The sequence below is a fragment of the Cricetulus griseus genome, chromosome 5 (genome assembly GCF_003668045.3).
Source record: "Cricetulus griseus strain 17A/GY chromosome 5, alternate assembly CriGri-PICRH-1.0, whole genome shotgun sequence".
Lineage (NCBI taxonomy): Eukaryota > Metazoa > Chordata > Mammalia > Rodentia > Cricetidae > Cricetulus > Cricetulus griseus.
In genome coordinates this window covers 36,013,113-36,039,537 of record NC_048598.1, presented here as the reverse complement: position 1 = coordinate 36,039,537, position 26,425 = coordinate 36,013,113, and the positions used below count along the sequence as shown (strand labels likewise).

The 26,425-nt window shown below is 48.6% G+C and overlaps 1 protein-coding gene across 1 annotated transcript in view; it reads right to left on the bottom strand.

Moving 5' to 3' along the window:
* Nucleotides 1-21,651, bottom strand: part of Lhx4 (LIM homeobox 4) — a 39,563-nt gene extending 17,912 nt beyond the window's left edge. The window contains exons 1-2 of the mRNA XM_027417340.2: nt 21,576-21,651; nt 4,321-4,492 (exon numbers count right to left, since the gene is read on the bottom strand). Coding sequence (XP_027273141.1) covers nt 4,321-4,492; nt 21,576-21,651 — 248 coding nt within the window. The remainder of the gene's footprint in view (nt 1-4,320; nt 4,493-21,575) is intronic.
* Between the last annotated feature and the right edge of the window lie 4,774 nt (nt 21,652-26,425).

Genomic DNA, 26,425 nt, shown 5'->3' with positions numbered 1-26,425 from the left:
TCAACAGGACCAGTTTCACTGTGGCTTAGCCCCTGGCACGCTGCTAACACCCTCCACCCTCTGCCGCCCTACCTGCAGTGATCTACTCTAGACAGTTACATCTCTACCAGATGCTCTCAAAGCTGGAGGGAGAATAGGACGGGTGGGAGCAGCTCCGGCCCCGGAGGAGGGGATCTATACCCTCCACATCAGGGCCAGGCATCCAGAAATAGTCACAAAACTGCTAATGTCAAGTGGAAATGGTTCCCCACTACCTTCTCCCTGCTCTAGAGGTCAGTGTGCATTCTTCAAAGGCAGAGAAAGGCTGGGTACTTGCTTTTTTACTGACCAGCAGCTGGTAAAAGATAGGACAGACACCACCAAGCCCCACCTGGGGTCACCAAACTGCTTCTGCAACTCTGCTTTGCAAAACGATCCTATGCACCATGGCTCTTCTACCGCAAGTGACATCAGAAGTCTTGCTTTTCCTAAAGAAAGCAACAAAGTCCAGAGATGCTAAAGGATCTGTTTAATGGCACCGGCGCAGGAACCCAGATCCCAGAGCAGGGAATCCACCCTGGGTGCACTGTGCTTCAGTTGGGGCTCCCTGCCACCTTGATGGTGATAAAGAGGGAACTCAGAAGGGCTCCCAAACCCCTACTCTCCTCAGGCCCTGGCCCTATTACAAGGAGACATCAATGAGACATGTGGGACACATAGTCTGGAAAGGGCTTGCTTAGCAAACACCATGCAACAGAGTTTAGGATGCATTCTGCATGGAGGGTGGCTCTCCTAGCCCCCAACTGCACTCAGCAAATTACATGCCCCCATTACTGTGTGTTAGTGCCTCTCCCCTTGGGCTTGAAGATTTTTATCTCCTTTGAAGAAGAGAAGCTAAAGACCCAGAAAGCAAAACAACAGCAAAAGAAAAAAAAAGAAAAAAAAAAAAAAAAAAAACAAGCCGTGTTGCTGAGTAGGTCAGAAGTCACTGACCCCAAAAGGAAAGTGCACCACAGATTGCAACCTCCCATTAGTAATTCTTTCTTTGGGTTTACAACAACATCGCCCCCTGCTGCCTATATCCAGTATTACCTCCACTCCCTAGTGGAAGGCTAGCCAAGTCCTGACCAACATGGCTCCCAGCTGAGATAGTGCACACTTCCAAGGCCACTCACTCTTCACACCACATTCTTGACTTGCTACCTAGAATGCAAGTAGAGAATGCCCCTGCAACTGTGCAGAGCAATAAAGTAGTTTCCTGTCCCATGTTGTGGGCAAACAGATTATTCCAGAACTTAGAACCACGGAGGGTCAGCAGCATAGGGAAGTCGCATCCCTGTCTCAGGGCAGGGCTATGCAGCAGCTGCCAAAAAAGACCACAGTTTTCTTCATCTGTCCCTTCCACAGAGAAAGGATTTTCCCTGGCACTGACTAGTGACTTCCAGATTCCACACCAGGGAGCACACTGCAGCTCACAGTACAGAGTGTGATTCCTTTTGCAGGGTCCCCAAAGGTGTGACTTCTGGTAGCCAAGTGTGAAGAGAGGAAGGGTTCCTGCCATACCCCTAAGTTTCTCTTGGCAGCAGTTACTTGCATGGAAGCAGGTGACATTTAATGAGTTATAATAAGGAACAGGCTGTCCCTGAGCCCCAGATAGGCAGCAGATCCTAAAATACTAGAGGATGGCAAGTTCTGACTGAGAGCCTGCTCCCTCCAGGTCCTTTCCTGGGATGGGGACTGCAGCAGCATCTCATGCCTAGGAAACCTCAGCGCCGGAGAACTGAGCCAGGATCATACATCAAGTCTCCTCACTGGACACTTGGAAGATGCCAATCTTCCCCTCTGGTTAATGGCCTTGGCTTTACAGTTCCCTCCACACAGCAGCCCTCACACAGCTAGTGGACCACTTCAGCACTGAATCTGTGGCCAGCTCCCTCCTCACCACCCCTGATCCAGTTCATAGCAGAGCAATCTTGCCAAACAAAGGGAATAATTACAGTTGTGTTTCTCAAGATACCAAGCAAAGTACAATAGAAACTGTTCACTAAAGCCATTGCAAACCCATTGTGGAATTTACTACTTGTTTCTCAAACCCAGCAACAGTCTGTGGGCAAGGGTTCAAGGATTGGGTGTTTATGTGGCAGAATAGCATAGGACCCCAGCCAAAAGGGAAGATAAGAGAGGCTCAGGAGGCCTGCCTGAGTCAGCCATGGGGAAGGGCGAGGGTGTGATGTCTCCTCCCTAGGGCTCTTGCTATCAGGGACTGTTCTCTGAGCTTCCACGGAGGGGCGGGGCCGGTTATCCTTAAAAGTGTAGTCATCCTGCCCTGAGGAGGAAGCTGCCTAGGACATATGCTAAAGCAGGAAGGGAACCACGAAGAAGCAGTGAGAGAAGACTAGAAGGAAAGCCCTGGGCCCAAGTCTCCCGAGAGTGCCACCCGGCAATTCTGAGGGTGCTACCAGGAAGCTCTTCAGGTAACGGGGCCCTGGAGAAAGCAAGCTGGGATCAGGACCTGACCTGTGAGGAAGGCAGATGATCTGGAGAGGCTTATGGACTTCAGGGAACAGGTGAGGGCCAGTCAGAAGCTTCTCCTACCAGGCCAGGAAAAGGGCCAAATGAGAGTCATGGTGTGGGGAGGCCATGGAGGCGGGAGCTGCTGGGGTACAGGCGTGAGTGAAGAAAGCCTGTAGTGACTCCTCTCCTGCCTCACTCTAGGCCCCTCCTGGATTTAGGGAGACCTCGTGATTCCTTCTCCCAAACTCTTGTTTCCATCCCCTTTCCCAAGCTATAGCCAGATGGACACTGTCAAAACTAGACAGGGCCCTGAGGCAATACTGAAGGGCTCAGGGGGACTTCTGATAGGGAAGCCCCGAGTCCGTGGCTCTGGTGGCCTCTGCCTCCACCACACCTGCCACCCTAACCTGCCAGGCTGGATCAGCCAGAGTCCCTATGGACTCTGATGTCTGCTGCAGGGACATCTTAGTGCCTGTCCAACTCTGTCTCTCAGGGTCTGAGAAGGTAATTTAGACTTTGCCTCACCTCTGGAGCTCTCTGAGGTGCTCCCAAAGTACAGGGACAAACTGGAGGGTGTTGCCCTCATCACAGAAGAAGGCCACCCCTTCCCCAGCCTCCTCTGCCCCTGCCTGGCCAAGGCATCACTGAGGCAGCAAGACAGACAGACTTTGTGATCCACTGAGCAATGGTGTGAGTAGAAGGAGTAGGAACACAGTAGTCAGAGGTGGAGAAATGCAGAGCAAGATGGGAAGAAAGAAGAGCAGTGAAACCCCCTCCCCCCAAAAAGGAAGGGACAGGGCCAGTAACATTTCATGAAAGGAATTAGGGAAACCTCAGAATTCCCTGTTATCTCTTGTCTCCAGAACATACATGATCTGTAGACTGTGCATTGCCCCACCCCCACCCCACCCCCATAGCTGGTCATTGGTCCCAAATGCTTCAAGACTGGGTGAGCCTCCCTGGCAGTCCTGCTTTACTCTCATGGAGCTGTCCAGGCACCCGGCTCAGTGTCACTAACGTGTCACTCCCCCAACCCTGGGCCTGGATAGACCATGTTGACTAAACCATCAGCCTTAGGAGCTGAATCATTCAGAAAATAAATTCTGGAAGACTCCCCCCGACCCAAAGGCCCAGTGAGATTTTCCTGATGAACTCAGTACCAGAATGGAAAGTCCAGAATAGCCTTGAGAGCCAATGTCTGGTGATCTTTCCTCCCAAGAACTTTACATACATCACCCTATTCAAAGCCAATGTGAGACAAGACCTCTATTTATAGCCCCATTTTACAGATAAGCACATTGAGGCACATCAAAGTTAAGCGGTTGACTAAAAGAACAGTAAGTATTCTGACACCTAGACAGGGCTGGGCTCTTAACTGCCTCCTCACGTATTTCCATTTCAGACAACCATACCATGAAGCCTGGCTCGGATACCTCAGAAGCAACCTTCCCTTGCCTCTGGGGCCTGAAAGCAGCCGAGGAAACAGCCATCAATGCTCTTCTAGGTGTAGGGCACAAACTGGAAAGCACCTGCTCTGAGAGTTTCCCCCAAACGATTTGGCAAACCCCTGAGCCCAAGTCAGTAAGACAGAAGGAGCAGTCCCTCATGTGAAGCCTGGTCTGTGGCCCACTGCCACACCCCCACTCTGAAGAACCCCAAAGAGACCAGATGGTAGCAATAGGATAGGGGGAGACCTCAACAAGGGGCATCACCAGGATTCATTCAACTCCTCAGGGGCCAAAGACCCTGCAATCTCCCTGTCCTCCCCACTGCCCGAGGGAAGACAGAGGCAGCCAAGTGAGGAACACTGAGTAGGCTGTGACTCACTTGAAGAAGTCCTCCTTGCAGTAGACGCTCCCGGCCCTGGAGAAACACCTGTCAACCAGCTGCATCTGGCAGTCTGCACACTTGAGGCAGGAGCTGTGCCAATGTCTGTCCAGGACCTTCAGGATGAACTTATCCAGGATGTGCTGGTTGCAGCCGGCACACTGGGGGATCTCTATGGAGAGAAGAGAGAAAGAGACAGTGTGAGCCTTCCACAGTCAGACCAGGTCCTGAAATGGATGCCTCATGGGCTCAACCCCTAGGCTGCCACATTTTCATTACCAGGTAGAAGTTGCATTAAAAATGTCAGCCCAAAGTGAACCGTGTCTAGGCTTGGACTGAGACCATCTGGCCTAGGAAGCAAATGCTAGCAGGAGCTGGGCAAAGCCAAAGTCCAGGCCTGAGGATGCCCAAGGGAATCTCAGTATCTTCATGAACTGAAAAAGATGCCATGACTGGCTCCAGCCATGTGTCCCCTGGAGATGTTCTTTCCTGTGCTTCAGGCAGGAAAGGCACATTCTGTCCCTGAGCCAAGGACAGAATCCAGGACCTCACACATACTAGGCAAGTACTCTCTGATGAGCCACACCCCCAACTCCTAGCTTGTGTTTTGAGTTGGTCTAAGTCCACCAATCAGAGGTACTGAAAGAAACTTACATTCAGAACTGAGTTAAGTGGATGACAGCCGAGGAACAGACTTGCCTCATACTGGTGTGGGTCTTAGTAGAGGCAACGAGGAGCCGTGGTTGAAATGCCCTGAACAATCCCAGCAAAGGCAGTGATGTTCTGAGGGTGGACATTATCCCTGGAAGTGCAGCAGTGAGCTGGCTCCTCCAAGATGAAAGTCACTCAACACCTGGTAATGGACCACACTGTCCATTACTCGAATGAAAATCTATAAAATGATCAGGCTTCTACAGCAAAACTGTAGAACAAATTGTGCTAGTATCTCCAGTTTTTTCCCTACACACACACACACACACACACACACACACACACACACACACACACGAGGGGAAGTAACAGTAAGACTAAAAGCATAAAGGTCCAAGCATTGGCCCTTCTCTAGTCTCCTCCAGATAAGCACTCATGAGGTTCCCTTATCTGTTATAATTAATTTTGCTAATTGGTTGCACATAGTTACTCCCACTGGAAAGAGGGATCCTTGGGGGCAGAAGCAGTGTTTCTCCCTCACCAATTAGCAGTTGCCCAGTGCAAGAGGACAGTTTCCCAAGGTTATCTACTAGACAGCAACTGCTCCAACTCTCACTACCAACATTCACTTGTTCCCTCCATGCTCCACAATGTTGGCAATGGTACCAAATTGGAACAATGTTTCTCTACTCATGCCATACTCAAGAGTAAGATATAAATTTTAAAATGCTAGCATGGGGAAAACATTGAGAGAAAAAAAATACCAAAATCTGCAAACCACTGAGATTTCATCTCACTCTCAGCTAAATGTCAGGGAGCAAACAAACAACAAATGTCAGGAAGAAAAGAACCCTACATATTACTGATGAGATTATAAATTAATGCAGCCACTATGGAAAATCCTATGGATGCTTCTCAAAAACTAAAACTAGAACTGACCTATGCCTAGCTGTGCCATTCCTGAGTATGTATCCTAAGGGATCCTAGATGGCATACAATAGAGACACCTTCTGCATACCCATAGTTAGCACAGCCCTATTCGCCATGGCTGGGTTGTGGGATCAGTAGAGGATAAAGAATTGGGGCTAGAGAGATGGCTGAACAGTCAAGAGCACTTCCTGGTCTTTCAGTCTTTCAGAGGACCACAGTTTGGTTCCCAATACCTACACATAAGGAGGCTCTCAAACTGCCCATATCTCCAGTTTCAGGGTATCTAATTCCTTCTTCTGGCCTCTGTGGACACCTGCACATATGTAGTACACACACACACACACACACACACACACACACACACACACACACACACAATAAATATACATCTAAAAGATAAAAGAAGATGGAGCAGAGTCCCACCTCCCGAGGGCAGAAGATGACAGGTCTCTGAGTTTGAGGCCACCCTGAGCTACATGTTCCAGTCCAGACACAGCAGCATTAGGAGACATTGTCTCAAAAAGGGGTTGTGTATAGTTACACAATAGAGTTTTTAATTCAGTCATAAATATCGAAATTAGGACTGACCAGATTCTAAATAAAAAAAAAAAAAGATAGGGCTGCAGAGATGCCTCAGCAGTTAAGAGCTCATACAGGACCAGAGTTCTGTTCCCAGCTTACAGTGTCCCACAACCACCCTTAACTCCAGTTTCAGAAGATCTAACACCCTTTTTTGACATCTGAAGGCAACAGCCAGGCACATGGTACACAGACATGCATTCAGACAAAATATTCATCCACATAAGAAAGAAGGAAGTAAGGCAAGAAGGCAGGCAGGAACAGGAAGGAAGGGGGAAAGGAGAGAGGTAGAGAGGGAGGGAGGGAGGGAGGGAGGGAGGAAGGAAGGAAGGAAGGAAGGAAGGAAGGAAGGAAAGAAGGAAGGAAGGAAGAAAAGAAAGGTGACTATTTGGCAAAAGAAAGCGAATGTGGGAGCAGGGAACTAGAGATTTGGGGGCAAAGAAATGTGATCAAAATACAATATATCCATGTATTAATATACATGCAAAATACAATATATGCTCACAATGAGCTGGGCATTGGTGGCCACGCCTTTAATCCCAGCACTCGGGAGGCAGAGGCAGGCAGATCTCTGTGAGTTTGAAACCAGCCTGGTCTACAAGAGCTAGTTCCAGGACAGCCTCCAAAGCCACAGAGAAACCCTGTCTCAAAAAAGGGGGGGGGGGCTCACAATGAAACTCATTATTATCTACAATTAATGTATGCTAACAAAAATATCTTGCAAGCAGCCATGTTCAGAGAAAGCTTACTTAACTATCAAGACACTTATTTGAACTTGGGATATTCCCTAAATATCAATGGTCCTGTAACACCCAAGTGGCCACCTTGAATCCAATTAAGCCCCAACTTCCCCTGTCCCTTTTAGAGCCAAGTACTGCCAGCATTCCCTGAAAATCAGATCTGCTAGTCTATGCCTTGCTGCTTGACTCCTTTCTCAAACACCAGAAGTACAAGGGAGAGAGAGACACGCAAGCTGGACACTTGCTAATTACCCCAGTTTGCACTATAGGGCTTCTTTTTTTCTACTTCATAGAAAGCAATGTGACACACACCTGTCATCCCAGCACTTAGGAAGCGGAAGCAGGATTGGAAGCTTGGGAAATCAGGCTATATAGCAAGACCCTGGCTCACACAAAATTGGTTTTCCTCTGTGAAAAAGGCATTCTTTTAACTGGCATGTACCTATGGAGGAGTTATAATTGCCCACGTTAGCGACTTAACAAGAGCAACGGGGAAGGACACGGGGTTAACTGCCTGAGTCTGAGCCCTGGCTCTATTTTTTCACCTTGGACAAACGACCACCCTGCCTCGGCTCCTTGCTTGGAAAACTGGGGTGATGAGGCCAATTACCCCCCCCTCCCCCGCCATCCACCCACACCTACACACCAGGATTATCACAACGGTAATGTCTGAAAAAGTCAGCAGAGGGCAGGGTACCCAGCGGACCTCCATCGGGGTTCTGTGGTTACACTAAGATGGCACTAAGTGTGGAAAGTCCTGCCAGTGTGTCTGTGGACTTCATCTTTCTCGGCCTTGGTGAGCGTTTCTCGCGCATAACTCACTGCCCTCCAGTGCAGATGCAACGAATGACCATCATGGGGCAACCCCGAAAGGCTTGCCTTAGAGTGGTGGCTCTCTGGGGCTACTAGGGAGTGCACGCCACCACCACCCCCAGAAGCGGGGTGGGGGTGGGAGTCAGGAGAAGGCTTGGAAAAAGTGCTGGCAAGGAGAGACTGCAGAAGTCACAACACCGCGGAGGACAGCCAGGTAAAGCCAAGCCTCCAACAAGGGACTGTGGCTGGCCCTGCCTGAAGTGGAGGGGTTGGATTTGAGGTTAGCAGCGATGGCTGCTCTCATATATACGGCAGAGAAAGGCAGATAACCCAGAAGCCCTCCAGATCAAGTAAGTGAATCAAGGACAAAAGGTGCAGAGCCCAGAAGCTGAACGAGGACCCTGTAGGCGGGCGGGCGGGCGGGCGGGTCACCGTGCATCCACTTGACTACAGTGTCCGCAGCACCAGCCACCTGTCACCGCTGGGCACCCGCTCTGCTAGGCAGAGCATAGTTGGTCACGCCTCGGTCACTATGCCTCACCGGGACTTCTTTGTGGAACCAGCGAGCCAGCCGCTGGATTCTGAGCTCTTTCTTGGCTTCCCAGGGCCACAACCTCATCTTACCCAATTGTTTGGTCTGCTCTGCGAGGAAGGATGCGACTGTTATTTCTCCTCCAACCTAAAAATGCATGTGATGAGGACAAGGATGTATGGCCATAAAATTTATTTCGAGCAAGGTACCTAGCGGGAGACTTAATATGATGGGTATTCGAGAGAGAATACATTAGAGCTAATGTATGCAGGGAGCCGCGCTGGAGCGGGAGGCAGAGCAGGCGGAGGAGGAGGAGCACTAAAGGCTGACCGGGGCCGGCGGGCAGGCGATCTAGTCTGCAGCTAGGAGACTAGACCACAGTTGGTCAAGCTGGGACACCCAACTAGGGATGGCCAGGGGAGGCCTGGGAACCAAACTAGACTCTTGGGTTTGGCACAAATGTAAGGTATAGATTAAGGGCACATTTTATGTTCAAAACCTTTCCAAATGTATTCCACTATCAACTGAGAGAGAGAACAAAGACACAGAAAGGGGGAGATTTTAAAGTAAGAATAAGTTAAGGACCATTGGAGAAAGACCCAGGATGTGCAAAACTAAGAAAAGCAAAACTAAGTCTGGAGGGCCTGGTGTGAGCTGTGCCAGGTCTCAGGTGGATTTTAACTCCATGTTGACTCGACTAAGCAGGAAGGATGGTGTCACTCCCACTTCACACATGAAGAAATGCCTGCAGGGTCAGCAGTTTGCCCAGAGCCCACCAGGGTGGTAGGAAAGTGAGCCTAAGCCTGGCGGAACTCTCTAACCTGGGTCAGTGCTGAAGAGAATGACCCGCCACCACCCCACTCACCTTACATTTCTAGTCAGGAAATGTACTCCTGTGCTAGCTAAGATTTGAGCAAATGCAAATATTCAAGAAACAACTTTAGGATTTGTATCATCATGGGATGGGTGCCTAATGCCCACAGGAGGGCTGGGAGCCAGGAAGACCCTGCCCATGAAGATCTCTTCAGCTAGGAGGGGCTGGCTTGTTGATGGCACCTACAAAGTTCAGACCCATCCCTTCCCCTCAGAAGGTGTTGACCTGGGAACTCAGACCCTACATTCTCAGCTATACAACCCCATTTGATTAGTAAAAATTGAAAATTATCTGGAAAATTTTCAAACAGCTACAATGTCTTTTTATATATTGAATTATTATTGTTGTTATTATTATTGTATGTTTACGATTTGGAGAGCCTAACCAAGACAGAGGTCATGTAACCTTCCCACCAAGAATAGAGCTGCACACACCATTTTAGAGGCATGAGACTTTCCAGCTCTCTAGTAAGCTCAACTTGGGCAGTTTTTAGTAACATCACAAAGTCCTCCTTTGGAAACTGGAATTTAAGAAGCTCCTTGGAGTCATGATTCCAATCTGTAAATTCAACTCCCAGTAAGAGGAGCCATTTCATCTGAAGTGGAAGTGTTGGTCCTAACCCAAACTCAGCGTCCTGAGGTGATGGTCTCTGCTGAGGCTCTGCAGACAGCAAACCCAGGCTTGGAAAGATGCAGAAACTCTGGTATAACCAAGGAAGGAAACAGTGATGCTGAACCACACACCACAGCTTCCCATGCCCTGCAGCGTGGCATGGCTCAGGCACGGACTCATCTACACATAGGCACCATCACTGCCCATGCAGACCTCTTCACACACAGCCACACACGCATAGTCTCAATAGACAAAGACGTGCGTGTACACACAGAGAAACACAATCACAGAGAAACAGACACATCCTGAGACATATGCACATATACATATACACAAGCCTTACCTGGCTCAATCCTGTCATTTTGTAGAGGGGAAATGAAGGTGAGAGAGAGAGAGAGAGAGAGAGAGAGAGAGAGAGAGAGAGAGAGTCTCAAAACTAATGTTTTGCAGAGTGACTAGGAAATAGATGAGCCACTGGCTAATGGTTGCACACACTTAGTACATATGCACACACAAACATTCACAGATACCTAAAGATACACACATACAACCCAGATGCACACCTGCACACAGGTGCAAACAGGTCACCTGTTTTGCACAAATGTGCAGCAATGCACATATACATAGGTCAAGGCATGGTCATTTCATCAAAAAGCTAAGCCTGAAGTGAAGTTTGGTGAAAGAAATTCACTACTGGACTGAGAGCGCTGTCCAGCCTGGGTTGGCTGTGAGAGTGTGCATGAATGACACAGAAAGCTACTGGGGAGGAGATATAGAGGTAAAGGTAGATGGATGGATGGGTATGTGGATGGATAGATAGATAGATAGATAGATAGATAGATAGATAGATAGATAGATAGATGAGAGTTCAAAACTCCTGGATGATTTTGAAAGATTTTAATGCTGTATCAAGCTTGGACCTCCACATCCTTAGGTCTGCCCTCTTGCTTAGGGACTGGAGCCAGACCTATATAGGGAACCCAGATGTGAACAACTTACTTTCTTTGAGCTTCTGTTTCTTATGCATAAAATGGAAGAGATAAAATGGTACCTGTCTGTTATTGCCAGATTGTGATCACATGTGCCAATGAGCATGGAACACCCAGCTCTACACTACCATTGCCAATGGTTAGTTCCCTTCTCCGTGATCTCATAGCCAGTCATAAACAAGGTGAGTTACATATTTGAGGAGCATCAAGATGGCTTCAGAACCAGGGCTGTTTCTCAGTAGCAGAGCATTTGCCTAGCATGTATGAGCCTCTAAGTTCAACCTCAGGTACTGTCAAGAAAAAAAATCATTTCATATTTCACCATTTCCCCCCCCATATATCTTTCTCCCTTGCTTCAGTAGCATACTCAAAACTCTCCTCCACTCCCTGACTTCTGAAACATCCAGCTATACATACACCTTTCTAAATGCCATCCTAGAGGACAGATGGAAAACAATGCAATTGCAAGACTTTCATCTCTTTGGGACAGAGAAGTCTCACAGGCTCCTCCCTAGGACAAGGACAAATCTTCCCACCCTGGTATGAATGGTAAAAAGAGAGATGCACTCTCTGTGCCATTGTGAAGATGATGAGAACAGGAGAGGTGCCACTGCACATGCGAAGCTTCTAGCGTTGTTCTTAGGGACATCTAAAAGTCCAAAGGACTACAGAATCTTCCCTGGGACCATAGCCATTTCTTTACCAAGAGTCCACAAGACCCACAGTCTGCTCTCAAACTCCTGGAGTATTTGTAGGAAGGCCAGGTAAGGCTTAGTTAGTTTTCAGACTGTCCAACAACAGAAAGTGGGTTGCACTTTTATGGCCCCCAATTCCTCCATCAGGAATTTCAGGAAGCTGGGAAGTGGAAGAGGCCAAAAGATTTGATGTGATCCGTGGCAGATCAAGTCATCTATGCCCTCTTGTGATATCTAAAGAGAAAATATCTAAAGATATTTTCATTCCCTACCTGTGTGTGTGTGTGTGTGTTTTTTCACTTCCAAGAAACTGCTCTCAAGGAATCAGAGGCCACCAGCAAACATTTCAGAGGGTATGTGTTTACTCGATCGATTTTTAATTCCTTCAAAAAAAATGCTGTTTTCTATCTCTTTGCTCACAGAAGGTCAACAGGGTAGAGGGTGAAAAAAAATCATTAAGGAGACTACAACACACCCACCAGGGCCTTCTAAAATGTACTTAAGAAAGTGCACCTTCCAGGGGAAGCAAATCACGGTTTCAGATCTTTCCAATGGAATCACAATGCTGGTGCGCATGCACGGCTCTTATGTATTTAAAGCAAGTTAGTTTGTACTGATAGGGATAATGTCCATTTGACCATGCTTTCTCTGATGCCAGATGAACATGTGCAAAATCTGAACTTGCAGTCTCTTTGGAGCATTGCTTTTGAACTGCCCAGCAGTCAGGTGATCAGAAGGGGATTTCTCCTAGCTGCCTTCAAGAAAGGGCTATGTGGAAGATGCTTCCTTGGTTCCATTTAAAATACCTCACAATACTGCTCTCACTCAGTTTGGTCATCTTCTTGGGACATCTAGGAGAGCATCCAGTCATTCCATCTGTAAAATGAGAACTATGATTTCTAGTCTCTGGTAACCTCTGAACATTGCCACATACTTTCAAACTCTTGTGATCATTCATTTAATTCCAGACACCCTTTGAAGGAGCCCCCTAGAAGGTCGTGAGAATAAGGATCTTCTCTTGGGGGCTGAATCAGGGTTAGGACCTTCTTTGTCTCCAGGACAGTTTCTGGGACTGACTGAAGGCCATGGTTTCCACCATAGCACCCAAACCACCTCTCTCTGAGATTTTTCTCTTCAAATTCTTGTATAGGTAACTCCACCTGAGTAAGTTGATGTAAGTTTTAAAAACTCAATTTGTTTATCAAGTTTCTTTGCTAACTTTTTTAAAGGGGCACAAAGGAAACTCATACACAACTGGATTGTGGGCATGCTTTTAAGGAGGAGAAAACAATGATCAGAGATGTTCCCTAAGAACAAAGCAGAGAGCTGTTTCTTGTGTTTTGGTTTTTAGGGTTTGTTTTGTTTTGTTTTGTTTAATTCTGGGCTTGGGAAAATACAGTGTGGAGGCTAATTGGTTCACTCTGGGAATGACCAGTTCTAAAGTGTCTCCATGAGCTATAAGACAGGACATACCAAAATGACAGCACACTTGGCCAACTCATCCCTGAGTTCTGAAACATCTAAGTCTTCTAAATATAGACCAGGGATAAAGCTATGTTGAAATTAAATTATAGCTTCCTGCCTGAGCATCTGTCTGAAAAATAAACTTTCCAATTCATAGGTGTCACCATTACTGCTGGCAATAAAATCTTATTTTCTGATCACATGCTCTCTTTTAAGTTATCTGATAATTGTGGTCTGTAGAACCAAGGGCTGGGTCACTCAGCAATTCACAATGAGGACTCCTAAGACCCAGGGTTCAGTCATAGGAGACAAATTGTGACCAGATGCATGTGGCATTCCCCACCTTCTTCCTGACTCTTTGTTACTGAAGTCATTTAGTTCATTTTTATTGAGCAATTGATAGTTACTTTTCAACATTTTTATTTATTCAAGTGTGTTCTCTAAAATGTCATAAAATCCTAAGTGATTTTTATAACCTAGTTAAAAATCATCTCAGTAGCAGCATTACTAGAGCACAGAACCCTGATATTAGTTATTTTAAACAAAGATAAAAGATGCATTGAACATCATCATATTTTGTGGTAAGAGATAAAGGGCAAGCCACAAAAATATTGGTGGGGGAATCTCAATTTAAAACTTGGCACCACATTTGAGGTAATCATATTCTCTAGATGAGTATACCCATTTTCATGCTTGAAATACATTAGTCTACAAGCATTTTGTTCTCTAATTCCTTATTACCCCCACCCCCCAGTTTGTCTCAACGAATTTCTTATGGCTCCAAGAGAGCTAGGCAGCCCTGGTGCCAGAAATGACCCCATTACAGTGTCCCTCCCTTGGTTGCCTTCTATTCCTTCCAATTCTCTTTCCCCAACAGATCTTATTTGTTTATTTAGCAGTCTGGGGTCTTTTTGAAAACCTCCTTTGTTCTGTTTCTGCCTAGACAGTTAAAAAAAAAACCCTCAAAACAACAACACAAAACAAAACCTCAGCCACCTTTTTAATGAAAGAGTGAATTCAAAACAGTTCTAGGGAATCGGTTCTATGTTCCCATTTTAAAGCTGTAATTTTGATATTTCCATGTGAGTCCGGCAGCAAACAACACTAGGATGTCGTGTGTATGACATTATCTTCCAGGAGATAGACTGCCATGAAATTAGTATCCTTCACTGGGATATAAACTATTCTGGTAACTGTAAATAAAACAGAAAAATACACTAAACAAATCTGTGCTGTCTGGGGTTGCTGTAGATACATCCCTATTTCTATTCCCCTTTCCCATCTAATCATTGCTAAATCTCCAAACGGTATTTTTCTGATGTCACATTCTGTAGCAATATCCCATATGTTTGGCAGCCTCTCCCTCATAAGAAGAAACTTCCAATTAATTTGGCTGTGAAGTTTTGCTCTATTTGTCTATCCCCAGAACAAATCCTTTAAGCACTCCCCAACATTATAATTAAAGCAAATTATAATTTAAGGGCATCTGGGGGTGAGGTGCTGGAGTAAAGCATCTGTGGTTAGACCCAGCTTGACAGAGAGAAGATAGCAGGGAAAATAGCACCAGGAGGACGACTCGCCTCACAAGATAACCATCCAGTCTGCCTCTAATACAGTTAACTCCAAGTATATTTCATAAGGAAGAATCAATTTCAATTTTGCCAGTTAAACCCAACCTGCTACCTACCACCACCGCCACCGGCCTCAAAATGGTTCATACGTGCTCCATTTTGATGATGGCCCCTACAGAACCGGGGAGTACCAAAAATAAAGAAATAAATAAATAAGCCGCATTTTTGCAATTGATTTCTTTTGCTACATACAACTGTGGGAGCCAACACCAGGGGCAGCTTCTGTCCTACACCTGGCACTTTGGGTTGGGTTGTGGTTCCTGAGGAAAAGAGATGGGTCTTACCACCCAAAGTTGCCGGCAGATCACCTCTAAGAAAACCCCTGTGCTGTGAATTTCAGCTCACATTCCCGCAAAGATTTCACTAAGAATGGGAGAGGTGGAAGAAGGCAGGGAGGGGAAAAACCAAGAGTAAAGGGGGCTTTTACACCAGCAAGCCAGGGTGGGCCCTGTCTGCACACATCTGTATTATGGGCATTGCTAATATTAATCCCGGAGAAAGGGCAGAAAATCATTGCAGAAAATCGGGCCCCAGTCAAGCCATCTCCAAACCGGCAGTGCCTACAGAATGTGCCTAGTGCCACCACACAAGCAAGCTTCAGAGTCTCTATAACCTTGGCTTTCCCAAAGCGAGTAACATCACTCACTACTTCCTCCTCATCAACTCGGTGCTCCCAGGGTTTCTCAGCTCTGTCCTTAATAAATTTTCCTAATTGCAAGAAATGACACAAGGTCTCTTCATCCAACCCCACCCACAGTCCCCCATCCACAACTCTTCCATTAGAAGGGCACACGCGTTTCTCAGCCAGAGAAATCCTCCAAATAGTCACCATGTCAGCCCCAAAACTGGAGTCTCAAAGGACACTTCTTAACGCAACAGAAAATACCCTTAATCCCAGTTAATTAATTGTCCATTCCTGCAGAACTGCAAGCGCCTGCCCTTGCTCCTGGCCTCCGCCTCCACAGCACCGAGTGCTCTCCCGCTCTCCAGCTCGTCCACTAATGCGGGTGGTAAGTAATCGCTAATTGACTGTACTGTGGAGTGAAAGCGCACTAAAATCCGAAGCAAATGGGAAATTGGGACAATGCAAATATTTAGGACTTGAGGCTGTCTACACCTGGTCAGCGGGGTCATCAGGTCACTGTTCAAACACTGTCGCCCATGTTTTTGTCTACTCAATGGGAAGAAATTGCTTTGTGGGTTTCCCACCTCCCCCGGTTCCAGCTTCACCTGCAAAAAGACTGGGTCTTACAATCATTCCGGAATTTGCAGTCAGATGGCGGGCTCAACGACCTCTGGAGGGCTCCCAGATTCCTAATCCCCACCGTTTTTCGGACCACATTCTTGCCTTAACCTCCTTTGTCAGGGTGGAGGTGGTCCAGGCAGGCTCGACTGCCTGCGCCCCCCCCCCAACTTCCTGCGGTTTTATCCTATGCCTGCTTTCCTAATAATTCTTTGTCATTAGTTGCACTCTCGGGTCTCTTTAAAAACACGTTGCCTTTGCTGTATAAAAGTAACTTTAAATTTTTCTGTTAAAGTCCGGTCTAGGAAAAGACGATCCCAGAGTGGCACGGAATGAAGCCTGTGCCTAGTCTTAAGCCAGGTGCCACCTTCTGGAAAAGTGTCTGTCACCCACGACCAGTGCGGGCTCGCCTTGGAGTTACCAACTGGTCGGCCACAGGTCTAGCATCATCTACTGTCCACCTACAGTATTTGCTTTCTCTCGAGGTTGCGAGGTTCCAGCCCTCTCCAAGTCCCCAGCAAGGGGAGCTGAGACTCAATCCTGCGGAAGGTGCTGGCCGTGCCACCCGGCGGCGGCCGCCTCCCTGCTCCTCGAGGAAGCAGTGGCTTCCAGAAGGCGAGCGAGCAGCGCTTTCCGAGGACAGCGACGTTCTGCTGGAGCTCCCGGAGCTTGGGTTCGGTCTTTCCCGGAGTTGGGCGCGAACAGGGCGCGGGCAGCACAGGAGGTCGCAGCACGTCCTCTTTGGCACCGCGCTCACTGTCGCTCGAGCGCCTGCCGCTCCTCCGGCCACAACTCAGAAGCAGGCTCCGCCACCTTGTCGCTCGGGTCCCACAAGGAACCCAGAAGAGGAAGCGCGCGCAGAGCCGAGGGTAGAGAAAGGTGACGGTGACCGGGTGCGCAACCAGGCGCAGTACCCGCACGGTCCCTCCCTTGTCCCACTCAGGCCGGTGACCTCCACCTCGCTGTACCAGACGGACGGACATTAAGTCCGAAAGGACGATCGTGGTGGCACCTGCCTGCCCCGGCGAATGTCCCCAAACCCAGGGCACAAGTGGAGCACACACTTTTGGGAGCACGCGCCGCCCGCGGGAAGGTGCGCGGGAAGGAATCCAGCAATGTCGCCCAGGCCACCCAGACCCCTCGGTGCCCGCGGGGCAGTGAGAGGTCATGCGGGTCGTGCTAACGGGTCCAAACACCACTGCAGCCAAGCAAATTAGTGAGAGCCGAATTAGAGTCCGATTCCTTGCCTCGTCCCCGACTCTGCAACTTCCCGGGACAATGAGAAACTGCCGAGCGCAGACCTTTGCCCTTCACCCATTTCACCCTCTCCACGGCGCGTCCATGGTGAGGGTTAATCGTTAAATCTACAGTCTAGGAAGAAAGGACCTCGTGACTTCCCAAATTTCCCTCAGCTCTCACTGCCACCCAAAAGGGGACTGCCAGAGCCGGCTCGTCCCCTCATGCTCAATGACATCATTGTCCTAACTTAGGTCTGCTGTGGTCACTCGGGTTTCTTCACATTTTCTTCAATGCATAGGTCTGGCCGAGGGCTGGACTGGGTTCAGTGGTTAGGGAAGCAAAACACAACTCCCCAGGCTTGAAGCGAGAGCAGGGATAACCAGCCTGAACAACAAAATAAAATAGGCTCATCTTGAGTATTTTTGATTGTTTGGTTTTTTTTTTGGGGGGGGGGTGCGGTGAGAATGAAAGGGATGTCTGAACCGCACTGTACCAGACCGAAATTCTGTATCGGAATCTTGACTTTCTCCCACGTCTACAGTCAGTTTTTGCGGGGTCTTCCTCCCACCGGCAGACAGCAGAAATGGAGGGAAGAGGCTTCCGAGAGAAGTCCTGACTGGAAAATGAGGTCCCTCACCCCAAAGCGGCAGTCAGGATAGTAAACACAGATGGAGGGCAGGATTCCCGACTAGACCGGCTGCCGCAGTAAAGCCGTGAACCTCAGTGGGGCTCCGGGAAACGGGAGAAGGCAGTGGGGGCCCTTCACTCAATAGCCTACCAAATGCAAAAAGGAGTCGCCTCTTGCCCCTGTTGCGGAGATTCTAGAGAGCTTACAGTTTTATTTTTGCAGAGAAGAAGGGAGGCAGGGTTCTACTCCTGATTTTACCGCCGCCGCCACTCCTACTCGGGACCTCTGATCCTTTCACTTCTCAGGCACGGTTGCCCCACTTGTCGGCCAGCAATCCCCGATCGCGGGGTCCATCGCCCTTTCCCTTGATGCCGAGCAGGATATGTGAAGAGGGACTAAAACCCAGGGCAAAGGGCAGATAGTGCTCCTCAACTTTCTATGCATCGGAACTTTTCTAACTGTCCTTCGTACAGGAGAGGGGCCAAGCAGACCCAAATGCCTGGCGCTGGGAACTGAATTCTGAGACGGGAAGCGCTTGCCACACCTGAAGGCTCTGCTCGGTAGATGCTGAGAATTCACGACAGCCCCAAACCCATCCACACCACCCGCAGAAAGACATGGAACCCTTTTAAGAGGGTCCAGAAAGTGACCTTGGAGGATGTCATCAAAGGAACCCGCGAAGGCCACGCACCTTAAGGAGTTTGGATTTCCTTAGAAGGCACCGGCCCCAGGGGAAAACTGGGACCAAAGAGAGATCTAAGCAAGAGGGACCCTATTTCTCTATCCCAGGTTGCTTTGGGCGTCACTGCCAGCCCCCTCTCTCGGGAATCATTTGTAGCCAACATCTGGACAGCCACTGGTAGAGGCATAATTTATCAGAGAAGGGCGCTGCTGGAATCCCGTCTGAGGTTATCTGAGCTGCCGCCAGGCGGGTACCTCTGGTAGGTGAAGCACAAAGGATACCACTGTACAAACAGGAACCTACCTAGGGACTGACCTGTGGCAGAGCAGCACATTTAGTATCCTGGGCAGACCCTGAAGGGAGAGAGGTTACTACACCAGTGGAGATACTTTTCTGAGAGGAATGTTTTTACCAGTCCTCAAAGAGACAACGCCACCCCAACCCCCTACCAAGCCCCCCCCAAGAACCCTATATTTAAAGTCCTAAAATGTCCCCAGAATCCAGGGCATCAGGGGTACCTAGGTTAACACTGCTGCCAAGTACTCAATTTATGGTCCGTTCTGAGAGATGGAAATGTAGGCAGTGTCTACAACCCAAATTTGCTCAGACACATCTCCTGTGAAAGAGGTTTTCTATGGTACATCTTTTCCAGGAGTCAAGAGAGCCCATAGGCCTGGGGTTGCCCTTATTTTTCCACCATGCCCAAGGATGTACTCTTCCAACATGCTAGTTCTTAGATTATTAAGCTCTACCACCCAGGGAAGAGGAGGCTAGCCTCCCCTCCCCCAGTCACAGTTTAAAGCTGGTGGATAAATCTACTTGTGGGGAGAGACATAGGACTGAGAGAGAAAAAAATCCTGAAGTCTTCAGGGATTGGACCCTTTAGTCTTGGCTGTGGCCTCCTCCAACCTACCTCCCCTTTCTCCCACCAAACCTGAGAAAGACAAAAGGAAGGGCTGACCGCCCCCTCTTGATTGGCTTTGCCTTTGGGAGCTACTCTGGAATAAGGGTACTCTCTCTCTCTCTTTCTTCTCCCTCTCTTCTGGCTCTTTCCCTCCCCTCTCCTCTGGCTCTCTCTCTCTTCTGGCTCTCCTGTTCCTCTCTCCCTTTCTCTCTCCCTCCTTCCCTCTCGCCCTGCCTAAAGTTCTGTTCTTTACCTCATTAAGTTTTCCATAGTATGTCCCCAGACTCAGAGCCTTGTATGACACCAAGGTGATGTTCATGCCCTTTATCAAGGTGAGCTCCTGACATTCAATATCCCTGAGCTAAGGGAACAAAAGTCAAACAATGTAAATTTTACACATGCCAAAAACCACGAACCATCAACAGGAGAATCCAGAATACAGACAGGACATCTGTGGACATCTTACAGGTGGGTTAAGTAAGGCAGACAGGAGCCACGCCCACACATCCTTTTCCCATTCACAGACTGCTCTTAACTCCTGCAGCACAGCTATAAGTTTATGGGCTTGAGCACCTTGGCCAAGGTTCACCTTTCTGTTTGTGCTGGAGTGGAGAACATACAGGGTCCTCTGTGTGGGCTGATGGAAGCAATCACCAATACTACCTACAGAATATTTCAACAGTAAATTCTTCATTGTGCATCAAACTTTGAAACTGTTTGCCAACAGGTGACACAAAAACTATAGGCTACAATCGAGGAACAACTTAAAACAAGCTTGAACGAAGCTATCCATTTCAGTTTCTTCTCCAAAACTTTCCAGTAAAGCTCAAGACACTGGCTGGACAGCCTGCCAAGAGACGTGCTGGGACAGAACCCCTGCGATGGAGAGCCGGGGCGCAGGAGGGCGCGCTGTTGCGCCCTAGTCATAGGTAGTCTCCATCCCTGGGTGAACCTATTCTTACTTAAACCCTTACCCCACCACTAAAGCAGTCGTAGGCGGAAGTCTCTGGCAAGTCCAATGAGGAAACCCCTTATCTCTATAGGGTGCTCGGGGTACCTAGTCCAACGTAGAGGTTAGTGGGGTCAGGACTTAACCAGGAGCCCGCAAGCGCGCGCTAAGCTTGAGGACCTGTTCAGGTCTCTGTACAGATTCCTTCTCTTTGGCTCTCTGTCTAGAAGTCAGAAACACCGACAGATTGCCTCCCGGATAATCTCTGCCATGCACGCACCCCTACAGGAAAAACCTGGGGCGAGCAACCCGTCCGAACTTCTTGGCCCTTGCCAATTGCAGGTGCTGGAAGAAATCGAGAGAGCAAGCAAAGTGCCCACACATCTGAGTCTCTCCCTCTTCCAAACCCGCGCCGCGCAGATTGCCTACCCTCGCCTAAGCAAAGGCTGAACGCCCAGTCCACAACTTCGTTCCAGAGCTTCTCACCGCTGCATTCCTCGGCTAGCTGGAATGTAGCGAGTGCATTCGCTCACAGGGAGCAGTCTGTCCGCGGCGACACAGGCGGCGGGTGCCTCGGGCAGCAGCAGCTGGGGACTCAACCAGGTGCTGAAACTGCCAAAACCAAACGTGTGGCAGGGGTTTCTGCACAACTAGCCCTGGGGACCCGGGACGCGCTCTCCAACTTCCCGCCAGCTAGGATGAAGTTGCACTAGCAGTTCTGCGAGCTTTGGCCATTGCCCTGAAGGATAATCATTTGGGGGGAACCACTTTTGCCCTAGGGCCTGGCCTGTAGCCTGAAACCTCTTTTTTCCCCAAACAGCATCTTCCCTAGGGTTCCCACAACAGCCAGGGTCCAAAGATGCTACTTTCTGTACCCTTAGGCCCTCCGCGAACAGTATCCGGGAAGCTTCTATATTCGATCCCAAACAACCAAGAGCCAAGCCCTTCCAACGCTGACGGGTACTCCTGCTCCGTGACCGCCTTTGAGACCCGACCCCTCCCGGCCAGTGCCACAAGCGGCGTCCGGCCTGCCCGAACCTGCTGAGGCTGCTAGCTGTCTTGTTATTAAATTAAATCAGCGAGAAAGGGGGGTGTCTTACGTTGCATCGGCACACCGAGCATCTCCGGGAGCCCCTTGACAGCCCCCTCCGCGGGGACAGCCGCGCTCTGCATCATCTTGGAGACAGAGGCAGCAAGTCGCAGTCTACCGAGATCGCTCGCTCTCTCCCTCTGGCTGGATTCGGAAATTTGAAAATAATAATAATAAACCCAACCAGGCCGCTGAAGTCGCAGTGGAAGCCGAGCCCTCCGCCTCTCCGGGAGGACTCCACAGGCTGGCCGGCCCCCTCCCCCCGCCAGTCCTCAGGCTGTTTCAAATCCCTTTGATCTCGCTCTCCGGGGCTGGTGCACATCCCGGGTTGAGGAGACGCTGTTGCTGCAGCTCTGGCTTTTTTCCCCTCCTCCCTCCCCCTCCCTCTGGCCTCCCCTCCCCTCCACCCTTCGCGTGCCGGCTGCCCGGGAGGCCGCGGTCACCCAGGCATTTTGATTCATTCACACTGCAGGAGCAGCCGTGACGTCGCTCTCCGCAGGGAAGCCCGCCCTCCAGCCTGTCCTCCCAACCTGGCAGCCGGCTGCAGACCCTCGGCTGACCAGAGTCGGGGGCGGGGGTGGGGGGAGTCCGGTAGCCCCAAGTCAGGTCGGAGGCGCGGGAGGGCCGGGCGGCTCGCAGCAGAGGCGGGGCCTCGCAGCCCCTCCCCCACCCCGCGGTGCTGGCCTGGGTCCTGGTATAAATACTGCGGCGGGCAGGGCCGCGGCAGCAGGTGGTCCCGGAGCACGGCGTCTGCGCCCCGCAGCTTTCTGCCGGTGTTTCGGGGATTCCTGGTTAGTCCTCAGCATCCTTCCTGTAGGATTAAGGGGCGGGGCGGGGTGGGGTAGGGCCCCTTGGACCCTTGATTGGTTCTCTGGGTTCCCAGCTTCTCCACCCGATTGAGCGTGTTCTGTAACCGGATGATCCCATCCATCCTCCACTTTGATTTTCCTGGCCAATTCCTTTCCGGACGGACTAACCAGACCCTGCTCCCTCTCCCCCGCGTCTGGCTGAGGCTGGGCCAGGGACAGCCCGTACTCTGCCGGGAACGCGCGAGTCACGCTGCGGGCGGCCGCGGGGCTGGGTGCAGGAAGGCGACCCGGGCCGCGCGCGGAGGTGGCGGGGCGTGGGTCTCCGTGCGCGCCCACACTCGCCGGGGCCCTCCGCCCCAGTCCGCACTCTCACCACCCAGGGTCTCCAGTCCTAGTCCCACGCCTGCCCGCGGCGAGGCCTAGGTCTCCAGGCCCGTTTCCACCCACATCCGTGTCTGCTGGCTCCCAAACAGCGCTCCGCGCAGCCCGCTGCTACCGCGGGCGCTTTGAACAATCCTGGGCCACGTGTGCATGGGATGGAAGCGTGCACACGGCACCTGGGGGATGACCCGCCAAAGGCGTGCGTTGCTATTGTGTTTACAAGACACGCGAACACACACACACACACACACACACACACACACACACACACACACACACACACACACACACGTGCGCGCTGAAAACTAATTCTCCTATGGTCATTCCCGGAGGAAATAAGGCAAGGATCAACGAAGTCTCTTCGAATCGATAGCACTTTTTCAGACACTCGAGGCCTTCTGACTGTATGCGTGGGAAACCCACCGTGTCAGCCCGGGGCCCAGCCGCCTCAACAACCCCATTTCTAACTTACTTGCGAACTAGAAGTCAGATAGTGTCTTTCCAGTCTAATGGGATCCCGCATGGGCCGGAAGGGGGACTCTGCGCCCTCATCATAGTCTTCCTGGGACTTTTTTTTTTTTTTTTTTTTTTTTTCTATTGATGTTTTAGACTTGGTGATTGAGGAACATGGGACTGTAAGAGGAGGGCGTGGCTGTGTGTGCTACTCAGTCTCCCTCTCCAATGAGGTTACAGTGACTTCTATGAGTCCTGGCACTAACTAGTGTCCTGTCTTGTCTTTTACCTGAGCGCTGTCTCCACAAAATCAGAGACTACCTGAAAGGGGGGTAAGGGAGACAAAGCAAAAGCACCTGGGGATATTTTAAATGTTTACCAAAATGTTCTCTACAGACATACACGTAGTAAACAAACGCGGCGAAATGCCACCTTCATTAGCAACCAAACACACGGAAAACAAAGCAGTGTAGTCCGTGCCTTTTTAAAAAAATCAGTTTGTTTGTTTATTAAATGAGTACCTGGGAGGAAATCGGGAAATATTTTTTTGGTAAGGGTGTTTATAAATGGTTCTCTCACAGATATTGGTGGTGTCTTTATGAACTCTTAATATCCGTTTGGAAAGAAATTCAGAGATTTTTTTCCTATTCATAAAATTTTCCTACCTTTTAGCTCATGTAATTCCATTTTTGAGTGTTTAATCCACAAACGTAACCTAGAGCATTTTTTAAAGGCTCATACATGAAGATGTTTATTACAGCAAGATAGTTTGGAGGGGGGAAATGACCTAAATACAAAGCAGAAGAAAATAAGTTGGAGTATATTAGACTTGCTAGGTAGTATCTTAAGCAATCACTGAAGCTAATTATAAAGTCCAGCAACATGGGAATGCTGTGACAACTGGTAAAATGTTAGTTAATTAGAAAAGCAGTGATAACACCCATTTTTGGTTTGGGTTGAAACCAAGACAGGGGAAAAATTTGCTCAGTTGCTGGGCAAGTAAGATTGGCTCTATCATGGAACTATATCCCTGGCTTAGGGCAAGACATACCCTAAAAATGCCATTCATATAGAAATTTATTCAAAGAACATGACTGAGAATATTATGAACACACAGTTACAAGGCATTTGCACTTTCAAAAAGAAAATAACATAGGAGTTGGCAGTATATCTTAGTTGTAGGATGCAGAAGACACAGGATTTGATTTCCAGGGAAAGAAAAAAAGAGAGGAAAGGAGGGGAAAGAAAGAGGGAGGAAGAGGATGGCATAGGGAGTGATTTATTCAATACCATAGGATTATTGAATAAATTAAAGCAAACAATGCTAAAAAGTCATTAGAATAATAAAAGAATATCTGGAAATGTATAAAATGGGGGAAGAAATTACAAAGCAGTATGAATGTAAGAACTTTAAAAATCTTAACTGGAAAAAATATGCTTAAAAAGCGGTTATATAGCAGATAGTTTATTGTATTATTTTTGCCTTCTTAAAAGCTTTCTCAATAAGTGTATTATTTTACAAAGTAGGAAAAACTAATACAATTACCTTTTTTGTTTTGTTTTTCAAGACAGGTTTCTCTGTAGCATTGAAGGCTGTACTGGAACTTGCTCTGTAGACCAGGCTAGTCTTGAACTCACAGAGATCACCTGTCTCTGCCTCCCAAATGCTGGGATTAAAGGTGTGCACCACCATCACCTGGAGATAAAATTGCTTTTAAAATCAGTGGAAAAACCAGAAGGAAATATAACAAAATACAACTCAAGGGTGCTGGAGAGATGGCTCCCCAATTAAGGGCACTTAACTTCCAAAGGACCAGGGTTCAACTGTTTGTAACTCCAAAATCTGACACTCTCACACAGACTTACCTTCAGGCAAAACATCAATGCACATAAAATAAAAGTAAATAAATAAAAATACTATTCAAAAAACTGTTTTCAAAGTATATTAGAGAAATATATATATGAGGCAATGTTTTCCTTTCTAGATTTTCTGCTATATAGCTATATTTTTTTCAGTAATGTTAGTAAAGGATATCCTATGTAATGGCTTGTATAGAAAATATAGTAATTCCTCACAAGTACAGGGTGCCATATATCCTGGGCTGGTCATTCTCCTAATATGTAGCTGAAAATGACTTTGGGTTCCTGATTCTCCTGCCTCTCCACTTTCCAAGTGCTGACTTTATAGACAGATGTACACTACCATTCTTCAATCCACCCCACCCACCTCACCTCCCTCTGAGACAGTGTCTCCTTCGAAGCCCAAGCTGGCTTAGAGCACACTATGTAGCTCAGGCTAGCCTCAAACTTGTGGAGATCCCCCTGCTTTCAGCCTTCTGAGTAATTGCTCTCTAATCTAAAATTATACTTTAAACTGGGCAGTGTTGGCATACTTTTAATCCCAGCACAGAGAGACAGAGGCAGGTGGATCTCTGAATTTGAGGCCAGCCTGTTCTACAGAATGAGTACCAAGACAGCCAGGGCTACAAAGAGGAACCCAGTCTCAAAAAACAAAATAAAATAATATTTTAAAGCATCCTCTGCAAATCTTGTTTCCCTCTGGTGTAAACTGGTGGGTACTGCTTGCTTCTCATTTGCAGGGTACTGGTCGGTCACCAAGTGGGGGCTAATGTGTCCTGCTGCTGGGATAGGGATCCTTCTGTCCTGGTGCTGATGGAGGGAATGTCAGTGCTTGAACCCGTGGGCCTGTCAATGCCATAGCCACCCCAAACCTACCCATAATGTACCTCAGCCAATAAATACTCTCTCCTTGGGCATTTGTCCCTGGTATGAGCATTCCACTTCCCTTTAGAGTCTTCCACTTTTGCATCTACCAATAGGGAAACATTAGTTAAAAGCTTTTTCCTTTAACGGAATGTTTAGAGTCAAGTACAGATGGCAGTGACAATAACAACTGGTATTTATTGAAAGTTCACAACTGTAGTAAGCACCATTGTAAGTACTTCCACCTACAAACTGCCATATTTCCTCACCACAAGCCAAGAAGTGGTACTTGGTGGGTGAACAAACTGGCTAAGAAGGCTAAGCAGCCTCCACAATGCCTTGTCCAGAATGGGAGAATGACCAATTCCTGCAGAGCCCCAGTGTGAAGAAAGGGCCAGAAAACCCTGGGTAGGACTCAGAATTTTTGCCTCTATTTGATTTGGTTGCCTTTTCTCACCAAGCAGCCCAGACTAGATGGTAGCCTCTCAGGAAT